Here is an 18,267-nt window from a genome sequence, read left to right on the forward strand (position 1 = left end):
GCCCTGCAAAAGTTTAAATGACAACTCAGCTTCACTGGAAAACAATGATCAGGGGAATCAGAACCATCTGAAAGCTTCATATCATGTCAAGGGTAAAGCCCATACAATTTTTCCAGGAGCACATTGGCCTTGCAGGGAGGCACAGCAGTATGCAGGAGGTTGGGAGAAAGAAAACATGTAAAATTACATGATGATTCTCTTTGTGAAATGCAAGAGTGTGCATATAAATAACATGAAATGTTTGAGTACTAATAGTAATTACTAACATTTATGGAGATATTCTAATGGTCTGGGTACTCTGCGAAGTACTTTGAGTATTATTTAATACACAAACAACTCTTTGAGGTAGGTAGGTTTTACATTGGAAGCCCAGGTCCTTAACCTTATATAAAATTGCTCCCCCCACACACCACATACAAAAATGCAATGAAGAGCAGGGATACTTCAGAGAAGCAAATGCAGATGACATTCAGGATATTAAAACTCCTCTGCTCCCAAAACTGGCTATTGCTCTGGCACGCTTTTATTTGTCATTGAAAATTAAATATTAATTCATGTGAGCCTCTCAGTTGGCAAAAGAAAATGATAAACACTGTCTTTAAGAAGGAAAACATTCTCATGGGGGAAATGGGAAGCATTTGTAGCTAACCGGATCTTCATCAGAAAGGTAAGGAAATGAAGCCAGATTCAGGATTCATAGCAATGTTCTATTGATTCTCCATCAGCACTGCGTAAGCGGAACTCCCCAGAGCCAACACTCACTCTTCAACTGGCTTATAACTAGTCCTGGGAATCAAACAGACAGAGAAGTATGAGGATAAAACTGCATGTTGAGCAGAACAAAGGAATAAATAGCACAACAAGCCCAATTCAAGTCTTGAAGGATGCAAACCAGGTGCCCAGTCATACTGTGTGACCCGTGACTCCAGTAGAAGTAGAGTTTGAGCCAGATTATGTTACAGGACAGACCGGGATGAGGGTCAGAGCAGAAAAGACAAGGATCAGGAGAGGAGTGAGCAAGGCCATGAAGGAGGGAACTGGCCTCCTGGGGGAAGACATCAGTGGTCCAAGATGCACTCTGGAGGGAACTGGGAGAGATAACACTGAAGAATAATGAGGAGGAGATTGAAGACAAGAAGGGATAGGGCTGCTCTGGCTTTGATGCAGCCACAAATTAAGAGAAGCCTGGCAGACTGAAGATGGCAGAGGACCTTTGTGGCAGCACAGCGTCACTTGAAGAATCCCAAGCTACTGGGGCACCTGGGTGACTCAGTTAAGTGACTAATTCTTGATTTCTTGATTTCTTGAGCTCAGATCATGATCTTGGGCTCAGGAGATGGAGCCTCAGCACTCAGCAGGGTGTTTGCTTCCTCCTCCCTCTTCCTCTGCTCCTTCCTGCCCTCTCCTCCAAATACACCTTTAAAAAATAATAATCCCAAGACACTGTAAATTCTGCACTTCGTTCAAGAAGTGTTGGAAGTACTTTGCCAATATTAACTCATCTAACACCCACAATAATTCAATGTCATGAACTAGGAAGTATCATTCATTCACACAGGTTGAACACATTGGATGTTGCACAGGTGGTGGTGGTAGAGCTGAGAGTCCTGTAACAGTGCTTTTAGCCACACTCCCCAGTTGCCATTCTGCTTTGTGACACATTGGAAGTAGGAATAATCATTTGGTCCCAGGGCGTGACATTTCCAGGTACTACATCATGGGAGGTTTTTTTGTTATTATTTAAAGCCATCCATCGAAATCAAAAAGAATCTGTTGTGGGCTGAAGTGTGTCTCCCCACTCCCAAATTCTTATATTGAAATTTTAACCCCAGTACCACAAAATGTGACTGTACCACAAAATGTGAGATAGAATCTTTAAAGACCTAATCCCTGGAATTTGTAAATGTTACCATATTTGGAGAAAAGGTCTTTGCAGATGCAATTAAGTTAAGGATCCTGAGATAAGATCATCCCTACATGTCATCACAAGTTATGCCATTATGAAAAACAAAGAACAATAACACAAGCAGAAGGTGGGTAGAGACTGGAGGGATGTGGCCACAAGCCAAGGAATGCCAACAGCCACCAGAAAATTGAAGAGCCAAGCATCAGATTCTTCCCAAGAACCTCCAAAGAAGGTGAGAACCTGCCCACACCTTGATTTCAGACTTCAAGCTTCCAGAACTGTGAGTTAATAAATTTCTATTATTTTAAGCCACAAAGTTTGTGGCAATTTTTATGATAACTACAGGAAATTGTTAGAGAAAGTAAAGAATAAACATTTTTCTTACAAATGATATGATTTTACATGGAAATATCCAAAAGAATCTACAGTAAAGCATACTAGAATGAATAAGTGAACTTAGCAAAGTTGCTGGAAGCAAATTTATTAGATAGAAAGTATCTGAATTTTTAGGGGCACCTGGGGGGGGATTCAGTTGGTTGAGTTTTTGATTCTTGATTTCAGCTCAGTTCATGATCTCAGGGTCATGAGACAGAGCCCCATGTCAGGCTCTGAGCTTGGCAGGGAGTCTGCTTGGGATTCTCTCTTTCCCTCTGTCCCTCCCCCCACTCTTTCTTTCTCTCTCTAAAATAAACAAGTCTTTTAAGAATATAAATCATTTGGATTTTTATATATTTTATACACTAGAAAAAAGTAATTGGAAAATTGAATTTTAAAACAGTACTATTTATAATAGAATAAAAATTTATTAAAGTTCTAGAAATAAATCTAAGAAAATATGTGAAAGACCTCTACACTGAAAACTAAAAACTATGGTTAAGAGAAATTTGAGAAATCTAAAGAGATATATACCATCTCTTTATAGATTGGAAGGCTCACTTTCTTTAAGATATTAATCTCCTCACAACTGATTTATACATTCAATGAAGTCTCAATCGAACTTTCAACAGTTTTACTTTTCATTAAAATTGACAAGCTGATTATAAAATCCAAGTGGAAATGCAAAAAAAAAAAAAAAAAAAAATCCAGAAAAGCTAAGACCGTATAGAAAAGGATGATCAAATTTGGAAGATTTAAAAGCCAGATTTTAGAACAGACTCTAGAGCTTTAGAAAATAAAGCAATAGAATATTGTTTCAAGATACAAAAACAGAAAAGTGGAGCAGAATAAGAAAGATCAACAATAGATCCATATTTAATAACATAATTTGATTTAAAACAAAGGTGTCACTTCAATTCAGTGAGAAAGAATAGTCAATAAAAAAAAATCAATGATGCTAGAGCAATTGGATATCTACCTGGAAGAATAATTTTTTACTCCACCTCACTTTATACAAAAAAATTAAATTGGGAAGGATCATAGATATAAATGTGAAAGCTAAATGAATAAAACTTTTAAAAGAAAACAAAGGAGCATATTTTCATGACCTTGGGGTTAAGCAAAGGTTCCTTAAGACACAAAAGCCCTAACCATCACGGGGAATTTTTTGACAAATTGAACTTCGATAAAATAAAGCAAATCTACATTTTAAAGACATGTTTAAGAAAGCAAATAGGTAAGCCATAAGCTGAGAAACACATGTGTATATAAAATGAGGATATACATGTATATCTACATCTATTTTTTCATATTATGTCACATTATCTATACCCTTATAGATGAATTATATATATTCTCATACTATATATCTATATTTTTTACACACACAAAGGAGCTTGTATCCAGAACGCCTACAACTTAATAAGAAAAAGCCCAATTTTTAAAAATAGGCGAGGGGTGCCGGGGTGGCTCAGTTGGCTAAGCATCTGTCTTCAGCTCAGGTCATGATCTTGGGGTCTTGGGATCGAGCTCCACATTGGGCTCTCTGCTTGGTGGGGAGTCTGCTTCTCCCTCTGTCCCTCCCCCCACTCGTGCACATGCGCTCACGTGCTCTCTCTCAAATAAATAAAAATCTTTTTAAAATTTTTTTAAAAAATAAAAATAGGTGAAAGACTTACCCACTTTACAAAAGAGAATGTCCAAATGGTAAATAGGCATAGGAAAATTCCCTAAAATCAGTCCTTATTGGGGAAATGCAAATCAAAATCAAAATGGCATACTACCACCTTCCCATCAGAAGAGCTAAAATGAAAAAGAAAATATCAAATTTAGGAAGAATGTGAAACTGGCAGTCTCTCAAACGTTTCTGTGGTCCATGGAAATTGGTTCAACCACCCTGGAAAATTCTTTGCCTTACCTCTATGCTAAACATTTGACTCAGCAGTTGCATTTCTAGATATATACCTGAGAAGATGGTGGATATGTCCATGTTCATAAAAACTTAATTCATATGACCAAAAGACTTGAAACAACTGAAAATTGTCCTGAATTGAGATAAGAGGATCAAATATATGTACCCAACATCCACCAACCTTCGGATGGATGTTGACCCATTAGAAGGGTTGTGACCATGGCAAGGAGGCTCTCTTCAGCCAAGGGAAAGTCCCTGAGGGAGACAGCCTAGAGCAGTCAACTGCCAAACATCCTATCACCCAGGGAAATAGAGCTTCTGACCTGAAGGGGGAATCTGGGCAGTGGACCACAGCTCTCACTCTTCCCTACCAGGTCAGAGTTTATCCAAATGCAGTTCTTTGACTACAGGCTATTCCCAGAAATCCCTGGTAATCCTTCAAGCTGTTTACAGGTGGTTTAGCCATTTGGGAGCAAAAAACTACAAAATAAGTTTCCTTACATTAGAAACATAAAAATTAATTAGTTCTTTAACAAAAATATTCTGTATTTTTGATAATGCTTATATTCTTAAACCATCTGTTTACACTAAAGGAGATGAATGAGGGCAGACCGGGTAGCTCAGCAGTTTAGCACCTTAAGCCCAGGGCCTGATCCTGGAGACCAGGGATGGAGTCCTACATCGGGCTCCCTGCATAGAGTCTGCTTCTCCCTCTGCCTGTGTCTCTGCCTCTCTGTGTGTGTGTGTGTCTCTCATGAATAAATAAATAAAATCTTTTTTAAAAATTTAAAATAAATAAATAAATAAATAAATAAATAAATAAATAAATAAATAAGATGAAGAATTATATTATCTTGATTAACATTCCAAGGTCCAGGACATCTGGGCTAATGTATTTTCATGTCAATGGCATGTAATGTTTTATGTTGTTTAAATTCTACTTTTTCTCCTTATTATTTTGATGAATAATATCTCCAAACTGACAAAAAGGGATGGCTGACTCCAAAACACTGCACTGATGCATGAAAGTAGTGATGAAAATAGAACCTAAACACAGCAATTCAGAATAATACAATAAACATGAAGAGGAATAGGAATTCCAGCACCATGCACTCTCTGAGACAGGTGAGGATTTTGCAGCAGCTGATAAGGACACAAGTGAACAGGAGCATAATAATGAAAACACAAAGACTAGTTAGCTGTTACTACTTGCTTCTAGGGCTTCTAGTGTTCTCTGTTGTGATACTTGGTCAAATGTTGTTTGGGAGTCACTGAAGAATGCTTCATCATTTGCAAAGATAGGACCCTAACTTGTAAGCCCCTTAAATTAAAAGAATGCTTTTTAGTACAAAATTAATGATCTTAGTCACAAAAAGCAAAGAAGAAATCAAAATCACAAAGTCATCATTCAAAGTTGTATTCTTTATAGCAAAAATGGGGCAAGCTACAGGATTGCCAAAAGTCTTATAAAACAGGAGGAAGGTTTATGAAATGATGCTCAGAGAGAATGCAGAATGTGCTATTAGCACAAATCCTTTCTGAAATGGAACCTGAGCAAAGTGATGGCATTTGATGTAGAGGAATAGCCACCATCACATATGTGTGAGAGAAAATAGTTTGCTTTGGGGATGAACAATACCACCTGTTGTACAAAGCATGAATAAGCACTTGGAAAATGTATAGTATGTATAACAGAGGGACTTTTATCTGTTTGGCATTGAAAATCAATGCCATTAAAAGTAGGAACAATTGTTTATTGGTCTGATTTTTTAAAAGATTTCATTTATTTATTTGAGGGAGAGAGAGCGCACGTGCATGTGAGCCAGGGGAGACATAGAGGGAGAAGAAAGAATCTCAAGCAGACTCTATGCTGAGTGGAGCCCGGTGTGGGGCTTGATCTCCTAACCCTGAGATCATGATCTGAGCCAAAATCAAGAGTTAGACGCTTAACTGACTTAGCAGGCACCCCTTGGTCTGATTTTTATTTTGAAAAAAATGTGTGTTGGCATGTTTCCTAGCAGGGTACCAGTCCTTAGCTTTATGAATAGAAGTTGTCTCTAAATCCCAATTCAGAAACTTACTGCTTTATTAACAGACAGTAGTTGGTGATCAGTAATGAGCCTCTTGATTCAGTGTTGAAGAAAATAATGAAAACAGTTGTTTCCTTAGTGTACATCTTCCACACATGCTGGGCAAAGAAATGAGCGATAAGGACAAGACCTTGCTAACTGTTAAGGGCAAAATGCTCATGTCCATTTCTGAAATGAGGGGAGAAATAAGAAAACATTTTTTCATGACATGGCAATTGTAGTAAAGATCATTTCTACCACCTCGAGTGGCTCAGCCGAAGAAATTAACTCAACAATGTATGTGGGGGTCATAAGTAACCTGCACAGATTATACTGGGATTTTAATCAGGATTTATAAGAAGTTTAAGCAATGAACTGAATAAGTCAATTGCTAAGAATTCAACTCTGTCCCAATATTTTGATATTTTATGTCACTCATTAGAGGGTGAAATTAATCACCGACTATGAAAAAATGTAAAACCACATCTAATATCTGAACAAAATATCATTTTAATTTCCAGAACAGCATGCAATCAGTGAATTCATTAGTAATCTATTTTCTCCTATCTCCCTAATTATACTTTTGAATTTTCTAGTGTTTCATTGTGACCAGTTCTCAGCACTGACAGCCACCAAATATTTGCAACCTTTCTAAAGGAACCTAAAATTGTGAATTTGACGTTTCCAATTTAGTAGAAATAAAAGGTATGAATAAAAAGTAGACATGAAATCTGATCTATGGCTCAAGTTACTTGCCCTCAAGCTCAATAGAGTTACTTTGATGAAAGTTGAAATAATCACCTCAGTCACTAATGTGAAATCATAGTTACCATTATTTTAAATAATTTACATATATTTCAAATTCATAATGAATATTTTTTTAAAGTATATGTTTACCTAAATTGATGTTCATATTTTCCTTAAATTGGTTCATGGACACCAAATACTTGAGAGCCACCACTGAGGTTAACTCTGAAACAAAGACCAGCCCTGGCCAAGAATAAAAGCCAGAACTCTGAGTTCCTTCTCTCCCATGTGACTTCAACTCTATAAATTCTTAGGCTAGTGCCTGGTACATAGTAGATGGTAAGAAGAAAATCTGTGTCTATTTCCTCTCATCCCTGGCATCAACTATTTATCTGATTTTATTAGAAGTGAAATAGAGAATACTTTGTTCCTTATTCTAAAGAGATACTTTGCATGATCTATCAAAGTCGGGAAACATGTCACTTCAATAAGGAGATTAGAGACTCTATAGTTGATGAAGTATCCAATTTTCATTTCCTTTCTAGTTATACGGAGACTATACCTCCCAGTCCTGATGAAGTTACAGAGAGCTGGTTTGAGATGGGAGCAGAAGTATAATGTATCAAAGGCCCTGCCTACATCAATCTCTCATCTTTTTTGTTTTCTTGTGTTTTCTCTTCTCCTGATTACAAAGGCTGTCTGTTGAGGTCTCGGTGTATCCATCAGCTTGGGTCTATGAATCACAAACAAGAAATTACCTTTTGCTCTGTCAAGAAACTGAGATTTCTATGACAACATTGATAGACTTTGAGAGTATTATGCTAAGTGAAGTAACTCAGACAGAGAAAGACAAATACAGGTGATCTTTAAACAACTGGGAGGTTAGGGGAACCAACCCTCGTACAATCAAAAATTTACCATATAAAAAAAAATCCACCATATATTTTTGACTCTCCAGAAATTTAACTACTAATAGCCTACTGTTGACTGGAAGCTTTACCACATATTTCATATTATTATATGTATTATATAATGTATTCTTACAATTAAGTAAATTACAGAAAAGAAAATGTTATTAAGAAAATCATGGGGTACCTGGATGGCTCATTCGGTTAAGCATGGGACTCTTGATTTTGGCTTAGATCATGATCTCAGGGTCATGGGTAGAGCCTCATATCAGGCTCTGTGTTCTGGGAAGTCTGCTTCTTGCTCTCCTTGTGCCCCTCCCCTACTTCTCACACTCTCTTTCTAAATAAATTAATAAATAATTTAAAAAAAAATACCCTCATATAGGTGGACCTCTACAGTTCAAACCAGTATTGTTCAGGATCATCTGTACTGTATGATTTCACTTCTATGTGGAGTCATAAAAAAAAAAAGTGAACTCATAGATAGAACAGATAGGTGGTTGCCAGAAGTGGGGGGTTGGCAAATGGGTGAAGGGGGTCAAGAGGTACAGACTCTCAGCAATAAATAAGTCCTGGGGGCTAATTTATGCATGGTGATGTTAGTTCACTATATTTGGAATATTTCAAATATTTCAACTCAGATATTTGAATGTTGCAAAGAGCGTAGCTCTTCAAAGTTCTTGTCACAAGAAAAAAATGTGTAGATGTGATGGTAGACATTAACTAAACTTCCTGTGGTAATCATATGCCATATCATTACTGTGGTGCGCAACATAATGCATAATGCACTATATATATACGCACACACATATATATATACACATATATACATATATATACACATATATATACATATATATATACACATACATAATGCACTATATATATATATATCAAACCATTACAGTGTACACCCAAAAGTAATACAGTGTTATATATCAATTACATTTCAATCTTTTTACAAAAGATAATAAATAAATAAATAAATAAATGTTTATTTAATAAATAAAGGGTTTTTTGGAAAAGAAAGTGAAATTGGAGTTTAGAGCATCATCTTGCTTATTCCTTTTGTTTATTTGTTTGTTTGTTTGTTTGTTTGAGAGAGAGCACAAACCAGGGGAGGGGGCGAGGCAGGAGCAGAGGAAGAGGGACAAGCAGATTCCCTGCTGAGTTTGAAGCCAGACAAAAGGCCCAATCCTACCACCCTGAGATCATGACCTGAGCTGAAATCCAGAGTCAGATATTTAACCAACTGAGCCACCCAAGTGCCCCAATCTTGCCTATTCTGACTTTTATGTGACTAGTTGCTATCACTTAGGGAGAAGATTTATAAGCATACTGAACAAAAAATAAAACAAAAACAAAACTTCTAATAACAGTCTTCCAACTTCCTTTTGATCCCAACATTAAAATCAGACTCCAGGGCTCTGATGTGTAAACTTAGAGACAAACTTTGTTTCTTCTGGAAAAAAAGATTGATTCATACTAACTTATAACTAATAAATCTACAGACCTGACAAAATCCTGTCTTTCCCAAATCATCTGTTTTAATCTGCCATGAAATCAGTCTTTTCTCCTGCTTATGCTTGAAATTTGATGAATTTTAGTTTCCTCATCTATAATAAAGAGATAGAAATATTATATGATTACACTCTGAAGCAGCCTGACAGAGAGAAAAGAGCTTGACTCTTGGCATCGGACAGACTGCTTTTAATACCTGTTCCTAAGTTCACTCATGTTTATTTAACCACTATTCCCTTTCAGAATGTGCCAGGTTCAAGGTTAGACTCTGGATTGGAAGACATGAGGCAAAATGCCATGCTCCTTACTGCTTTCCAGACGTTCATAGACTGAGATCTCAGTCTTTTTACCCCCATCCTCTTATTCTACTTTTGAAGACCCATCTCTATTTGTGCCTCAAGTCTCAGCCCAGCCTTATTTCCAGAAAGAACCTTTATGTGATCTCATAAGACAGAACAGATGGCTGTCTTATGTGCTTCCTCAGAAGAGTAGTGGGAACTCCCATTAATTTACCCACAAAGTCTGGCCACTTGACCCACTTCCATCACCAGCACTCTGATCCACAAGTGTCATCTCTGGCCTGGCCTTCTGCAGTCCTACCTCTTCTCCTCAAGTCTACGTTGACTACACTACAGCCCGAAAGATCTTTCCAAAAAATCAAATCTGATCAAATTCCTGTTATTCAATATTCCACAATACACTCACCCATACAACCTTTCAGTGTGTTCCTACTGCTCTTAGGATAGAGATCCAAAGCCTTCACATTACCCTTCTGAGTCTGCATCAGACACTTGGACTTTTCTTTCCTCAACAGGCCTTGCTCCCTCATGCAAGGGACTGACTCATCCACTTTCTACCTCTCTACCTGGGTTAATCCACACCTTTCAATCATCACTTTCTGGAGGAATCTTTCCCCAGTAGGATTAGTTCCTCTGATAAAAGTTTTTATAGCCCATGCACTTCTCCTTAGCATGTATCACTATAATAATTTTACCTTTATAAAAAGTTATATAATTTTTTTGGTTAATAGTTTTCCTCCCCCACCCCACACCCCTTCCAGGCTAAGCTTGATAAGGGAAAAAACTATGTCTTTGTCTATATTTGTGTCAGAGCAAGAAGAGATGAAAGGAGGTCAGTCAGGAGGTTATTACCACCCTGCAAGTGAGAGGTCATGATGGCTTGTTGGGGTGTGGCCATCCTGAGGGGAGCATGGATTTGTAGATATTTAGGAGTCCAAAATGATAGCACTTGGAAATGGCTTGGTTACAAGACAGCAAGGGAGGGAGACATTGAGAATGACTCTTAGGACTCAGAGCAATTCAGTGGATGAGATGTTGATCATTAAGGCAGAAAAGCTTAGAAGAGGTCCAATGTGGAGATATTTGTTTTTTAGGAAGAGGACCTAGAGCAGGCTGCTTGGGTCTGAATGTGCTGGAGGACTCTGAGAGCCGGGCTTATCATTGTGCCAGCCATGATCTTTGAGCCCCAGCCTAAGGAAGCTAAAAATTCTTTGTGAGGTAACCTATTGAGGTGGGTAACCTATTGGTTGCAAACTCCTGATTACTTGCAAAACTGCCAAGAATCTTAGAAAACAATGCAAATAAGCCTCCAGTTTATTATAAGGCAGCAGCTACTGCCTTAACTACATTTGCATGGAAATTGGCAATTAGAAACCTATTAATCTTGCACCAACTTATTTGAACTGCTTGTTGTCAAGGTCTGTTTTGCCAACTCATTCCCCAATTTAAGAGTATATACTAGATAATTAAGAAGTCCCTGACCCTCCTATTCCCTTGACTTTTTGGCAATAATAATAATAATAATAATAATAATAATAATAATAAATCTACTTCTGAAAAGAATAAGTTAAGATGACCTTATTTATAGTACAAACCTTATAGTACAAACCCACTATGAGCCAGCTCTTTTTTTCTAAAAAGCCTTGATTCCTTGATTTCCTCATTGATTCTCTCACTTCTGCATTTTAGAGACCAAAAAGAACCCCAGTATATGATGTTTTGTTGATACAAGGAAGAATTTATGAGACATGTGCCCTGTATGCCCTAATTAAGAATTTGTAATTAAGGCTGCCAGCAAAGTGAAGCAAATGAACAATCACCCCAATGAATGAGATTATCTAGAGGTGAAAATAGTCCTGGAGATGAGCTGTCAATGTGCAATTGACAAGGTCTGGGAACCCTGAAAATTCCAATCTCAGTGGCCTGGAAGCTCAGAGCTAAAATGTGGGCTTCCATAGATTTCTATGGCTGCCATAACAAAGGGCCACCAGCTGGGTTGTTTAAAAGCAAAAACTTACCGTCTCACTGTTCTGGAGCTAGAAGTCTGAGATCAGATCAGTGTTAGCAGATCTGTTCCAGGCCTCTTGCCTAGCTTCTGGTAGTTTGCCGGCAATCTCTGCCTTGCAGATGCATCATCTTCACATAAACGTTCTCTCTGTATGCATGTCTGTCCCTGGGTCCAAATGTCCTCCCCTTTTAAAAGGACACAGTCATACTGCATCGGGAGGATCATCTAACCTCCAATCTGCCAATGCCCTATTTCTAAGAAAGGTCACATTCCAGGGGCACCAGGAATTAGGACTTTTGTGGTAATATAATTCAATCCATAGCAGGAAGTAAAGTTTAATAAATCAAAACGTAATTGGTTGTATCCTCAGTGGCTGTCTAAAGAAGAGCTCTGTAAACACAACAGGATTCAGCCTGGAGCATCTATGAAAGACCAGCCAGAGAGTAAACATGTCAGTATGTCAGGGAGGAGTGGTGGGTCAGTGGACAACACAGAGGATTTTCTAACTTTGTGAATAATAGAACCATTTTTCCCCTAATGAAATTTTAAACAAAACCCCAATGAATAAAGCAAATATAAATAGAGCTATTCTAGTGGAACCTTGAGTGAAAGTCTGTGTTCCATCCAGCGAGCCTTCCCCTCACCCATCAAGAGTATCTTGTCCCTAAGAAATATTTTGGGACAATGATACCAAATTAAAGTTGTGGCTATATACAAGTCAACAAGTGCCTCTAGAGAGAAAGAGGGTCATTATATAATGATCAAAGAGTCAATTCAACAGGAAGATATAAAAATTATAAATATATACATACCCATCATCAAACACCTAAGTATATAAAGCAAATGTCGGCAGATCTGAAGGGAGAAATTCACAGCAATACATTGATGGTAGGAAACTTTAATACTCCACTTCCAATAATGAAAGAACATCCAGACAGGAAATCAATAAAGAAAGAACTATCTTGAGCAACACTATAGACCAAATGAACCAAATAGATGAATTTAGAACTTTCCATGCAACAGCAGCAGAATACACATTCTTCTCAAGCACACACAGAATATTCTCCAGAGCTGCCGCCACCAACATGGAGACCTTGTACCGCGTCCCGTTCTTAGTGCTCGAATGCCCCAACCTGAAGCTGAAGAAGCCGCCCTGGGTGCACATGCCGTCGGCCATGACGGTGTACGCTCTGGTGGTGGTGTCTTACTTCCTCATCACCGGAGGAATAATTTATGATGTTATTGTTGAACCTCCAAGTGTTGGTTCTATGACTGATGAACATGGACATGAGAGACCAGTAGCTTTCTTGGCCTACAGAGTAAATGGACAATATATTATGGAAGGACTTGCATCCAGCTTCCTGTTTACAATGGGGGGTCTAGGTTTCATAATCCTGGACCGATCGAATGCACCAAACATTCCAAAACTCAATAGATTTCTTCTTCTATTCATTGGATTCGTCTGTGTCCTATTGAGTTTTTTCATGGCTAGAGTATTCATGAGAATGAAACTGCCGGGCTACCTGATGGGTTAAAAAATGCCTTTTGACAAGAAATCTGTGGATATTGGATTTGCTCCTGTTAATGAAGTTTTAAAGGCTGTACCAATCCTCTGATGTGAAATATGGAAAAAGAGTGAAGCAGCAGAAAAGAAGCATCTCGTAAGAAATAGGAATCATATTAAAGCTTGAACTAGAATGTCTTCTTGGTATCAAAGAGACAAATTTCTCACAGTATTTCTCCTGCTGGCCTGTACTGACACACCAATGATGTTTAGTGGCATTTTTTTCTTAGTTTTTCATTTCTTAAAGAAAATATACTCCCATTTCCACAACTATAATATTGAATAAAGTGATTATTTCTTATAGCCCCCTTAACATTTTGTGGAGATAACATTTCTGACTTTCAAAAATTAATCTAAAATCAGGAAGCGAGATCCCATAAGCTGAGAACTCTGATCAGCTTTACCTATGGTGCTTTGCCTTTAAACAGTGTGACAGTACATTATTCAGATATGTGTGAGACTGTTTCTGCACAATAAGATGTATGAAAGGAGCAGAAATAAATAATTTTTCTAATTAATAAAAAAAAAAAGAATATTCTCCAGAATATATCACATGTTAGGTCACAAGACAAGTCTTAAATTTTTTAATAAGACTTAAATTATCACAGGTATCTTTTTAGACCACAATGGGATGAAACTAGAAATCAACACTGAGAAAATGAAAAAATTCACCAATACCAATATATAGAAACCAAAAACACACTCTTGAATAACCATGACTCTAGTAATCAAGAGAATTTTCAAAATATTTTGAGACAAATAAAAATAAAAATATGACATGCCAAAACTTATGAGATATAGCAAAAGCAGTATGAGTAAGGAAGTTTATAGCAATAAATGCTTATACTGAAAAAAGGGAGGGGGTGCCTGGGTGGCTTAGTGACATAAGCAACTGACTCTTGGTTTTGGCTCAGGTCACGGTCTTAGGGTCATGGGATTGAGCCCGCCCCACTTAGGGCTCTCCACTTAGTGTTGAGACTGCTTGAGATTTTCTCTCTCTCTCTCTTCCTCAGCCCCTCTCCCTGCTTGTACTCTCCCTCTCTAAAATAAATAAATGAAATCTTAAAAAAAAAAAAAAAAAGAAGAAGATCTCAAATAAAGAACTTAACTTTACACCTCAAGGAATCAGAAAGAGGAATAAAGCCTAAAGTTAGCAGAAGAAAAAAATAATAATAAAGATCAGAGCAGAAATAAATAAGAGAATAGAAAAACAAAACCCACAACCAAACTAATTAAAAAGGAGAGAAGACTCAAATAAATAAAATCAGAAATGAAAGGAAATATTGTAAGTAATGCATTAGAAATAAAAAGATTAATAAGGAACTTTTATGAACAATTATATACCAACAAATTAGATAACCTAAAAGATATGGATAAATTCCTGGAAGCATATAATGTAACCAAAATGAAACCAAGGAAGATTAGAAAGCCTGAACAGACCACTAAAAATTAAGAGACTGAAGTAGTAATTAAAAACCTCCCAAGACAGGGTGCCTGGCTGGCTCGCTTGCTAGAGCAAGTGACTCTCAAACTGGGGTTTGGCAGTTCGAGCCCCATAGTGGGCATAGAGATTAAAAACCTCCCAAGAAAGAAAAGCCCAGGACCAGATGGCTTTACAGGAGAATTCTAACAAATATTCAAAGAAGAATTAATGCCAATCCTTGTTAAACTCTTCCAGAAACAGAAGACGGAATGCTTCTGAATTCATTATATGAGGTTGGTATAACCCTAATACCAAAACCAGAGACACTTAAAGAAAAGAAAGCTATAGACCAATATCTCTGATGAATCTAGATGCAAAAATACTCAATAAAATCCTAGAAAACTGAATTCAACAATGCATCAAAAAGATTACACACCATGACCAAGTGGGATTCATCTCTGGGATGCAATATTGGTTCAACTTACCCCAATCAATCAATGTGATATAGTACATTAACATAATAAAAAATGAAAACCACATGGTAATCTCAATAAACACAGAAAAAGTATTTAACAAAGTTCAGCTTTCATTTATGATAAAAACGCAACAAAACCAATAAAAAGGAACTTACCATAATCAGGCCGTTTATGAAAATCCCACAACTAACATAATTTTGGGAGAAAAACAGAGCTTTAAACTCTTAAAAAAATAAAAAATAAACCCTTACCACTTCTATTCAACATAATATTGGAAGTCCTAGAGCAACTAGATAAGGTAAAGAAACAAAAGGCATCAAAATCAGAAAGAAAGAAGTAAAATTATTTCTATTTGCAGATGACATGATCCTATATGTAGAAAGCTCCAGAAAGGCTCCATTAAAAAGAAAACTGTTGAAACTAATAAATGAATTCAGTTAAGTTGCAGGTCATGAAATTAACATTAAAAAACCAGTAGTATTTCTTTATACCAACAAGGAATTCTCCAAAAAGGAAATCAAGAGAACAGTCCCATTTATGATAATATCACAAAGAATGAAATACTTGGGAATAAATTTAACTGAGGAGGTAAAAGATCTGTATACTGAAAACTAAAAAATATTGAGGAGAGAAACTGAAGATGGCACAGCTACTCTTCAACAGGGTACAAAGAACACACGATGGGGAAAAGACAGTCTCTTCAATGATGATGCTGGAAAAGCTAGATAATCACATACAAAAAAATTAAATTTGACCCTTACACAATACACAAAAACAACTCCAAATGGTTTAAAGACTTAAACAGAAGACCCAAGACCACAAAACTCCCAGAATACATTACAGGGAAAATTATACATATACAAATTATGCATAAAATTACACATATATGAAAAGGTGCTCAACATCACTAATTGTCAAGGACAGGCAAATCAAAGCATAGTGCAGGGGGAGTGGCTCAGTGGGTTGAACATCGGGTTCTTGATTTCAGCTCAGGTCATGATCTCAGGGTCCTGGGATGGAGCCCCACATCAGGCTCTATGCTCGGTGGAGAGTATGCTTACAATTCTTTCCCTCTGCCTCTCCCCTCACTTCCACTTTCTCTCTCTCTCTCTCTCTCTCTCTCTCTCTTTCTCTCTTTGTCTCTCTCATAGATAAATAAGTCTTTAAAAAATAAAATAAAACCAAAACACGATGTCATATCACACCTGTTAGAATGGCTACTATCAAAAGGGTGAGAAAAAGATAAGTGCTGGAAAGGGTGCAGACAGAAGAAAAGAGAGAAGAGAACAGAACAGAACAGTAGAGAAAAGTAAAGGGCTCCTGGCCAGCTCAGTTGGTGGAGCATGTGACTCTTGATTTCAGGGTTGTGAGTTTGAGCCCCATGTTGGTTGTAGAGATTACTTAAAAATAAAATCTTAAAAAAAGAAAAGAAGGAAATCCTGCCATTTGTGATGACATGGATGAACCTGGAGGACATGATACCAAGTGAAATAAGCCAGCCTGGAAAGAAAAATACCCTATGATGTCACTTTTATGTAGAATCAAAAAAACTCAAATCCATAGAAGCAGAGAGCAGAATGGGGCTACCAGGGGCGGGGTCGGAGGGTATGAAGCTTCAGTTATGTATAATGAGTAAGTTCAGGAGATCTAATGCACCTCAAAGTGGCTATAATTAATGCTGTACCATAGACTTGAAATCTAATAGAGTAGATCTTAAGTTCCTCTCTTGCCCACATACACAAGTGGTAGCCTTGTGAAATGTTAGATATGTTCAATATCTTGACTGTAGTGATCTAATCCATTTGCAATGTGTGTGTATGACAAAACATCACATTGTACACCTTATACACATATAATTTTTAACTTTTTTTAAATAGAAAATTATGGATAAAAAAGTGTCTTGCCCATTTAACAAGTGCGTTAACAGTGGCCTCGGAGACAGAAAGCTCTCATAGGATATGTCACTGGTCCAGCCAACTCCCCTTTCTCCAAGTGTATGTTTACCAAGAAATCTTCTGCTTCTATGTTTGTCCCTATAAATTTCCCTGCAGGGAGAGATTATCCTGATAAGATGATTCAAGTGTCTGTTCACAAATTATATTTCTAGTTATACTGTAGTATATTGACCGGGTTTATACATCAGTTTCACATGAGTTTGTCAACAGTGGAGTCAGTGCCCCATAGCACTTTGACCTTACAGTGTCTGGCCACATAAGGGAATCAGGCTCTGCAAACAGAGAAACAGACTGAAGCCTTCCTAGGAAGAATCCTTAACATGCCCTCTCTCCACTGCTCCCCATAGCTCACTCCAATTATTAAGACGTTTATGATTGAGGCCACCCAATATCTGTTCCTGAATGCTCTCATTTGAAACCCTTGCTATTGTTCTAAATCAGGTTTCTCAACCTCAGTATTATTGACATTTTGAATGAGATAATTCTTTACGGAGGAGTCTATTCATTGTAGGGTGTCTAGCAACATCCTTGACTTCTCTGCCCTAGATACCAGTAGCATCTCCTAAACTTTCACAACCAAAGCTGTCTCCAGACATTGCTCAAGGCAGGGAGTCATTTGCCATCAAAAGCCACCAAGCTAAGTGAGGACTCTAGAACCAAGTCAATTCTTCCTTGTACACTATCAAAGGGAGGTGGTAGGCTGGAAGGAGAATTGACAATTTCTGCCACAGATTACTCCATAGCTAGACATTTCTCACATGTAGCTTTAATCCTGTGAGAAGTTTCATCACATTTACTAAAGGCTAAATAATCCCTGAGAAGTGCCATGACATTTATGAGAGTTAATCCTTACTGGAATTAGAAGACTATTCTGGGGTTGGGGTTGGGGTTGGTTTTTTTTTTTTTTTTGAGGTTTAATTTACATGAACTTTATACTAATACTTCAGGTGTACAACATAATTATTTGATATCTGCATACATTGCAAAAGGTTCACCACAAAAAATCTAGTTACCATCTGTCACCAAACATAATTGCAAAATTTTTTTCTTCTTTTTCTTGTGAGACAACTTTTAAGATACACTCTCTTAGCAACTTTCAAATAG

At 37.3% G+C, this 18,267-nt stretch overlaps 1 protein-coding gene across 1 annotated transcript; it reads left to right on the top strand.

Annotated features, from left to right (window-relative positions):
* The first annotated feature begins 12,813 nt into the window (after positions 1 to 12,813).
* On the top strand, positions 12,814 to 13,622 carry LOC100688081 (oligosaccharyltransferase complex subunit OSTC). Its single transcript, XM_038541775.1, has one exon. The coding sequence runs from the start codon at positions 12,831 to 12,833 to the stop codon at positions 13,278 to 13,280; it is 450 nt and encodes a 149-aa protein (XP_038397703.1). The 5' UTR covers positions 12,814 to 12,830; the 3' UTR covers positions 13,281 to 13,622.
* Positions 13,623 to 18,267: the final 4,645 nt, after the last annotated feature.

The sequence above is a fragment of the Canis lupus genome, chromosome 7 (assembly GCF_011100685.1).
Source record: "Canis lupus familiaris isolate Mischka breed German Shepherd chromosome 7, alternate assembly UU_Cfam_GSD_1.0, whole genome shotgun sequence".
Classification (NCBI taxonomy): Eukaryota; Metazoa; Chordata; class Mammalia; order Carnivora; family Canidae; genus Canis; species Canis lupus.

Bases quoted from the DNA above. Each gene is read 5' to 3' on its own strand.
- LOC100688081 (XM_038541775.1), top strand. From the start codon at position 12,831: ATGGAGACCTTGTACCGCGTCCCGTTCTTAGTGCTCGAATGCCCCAAC.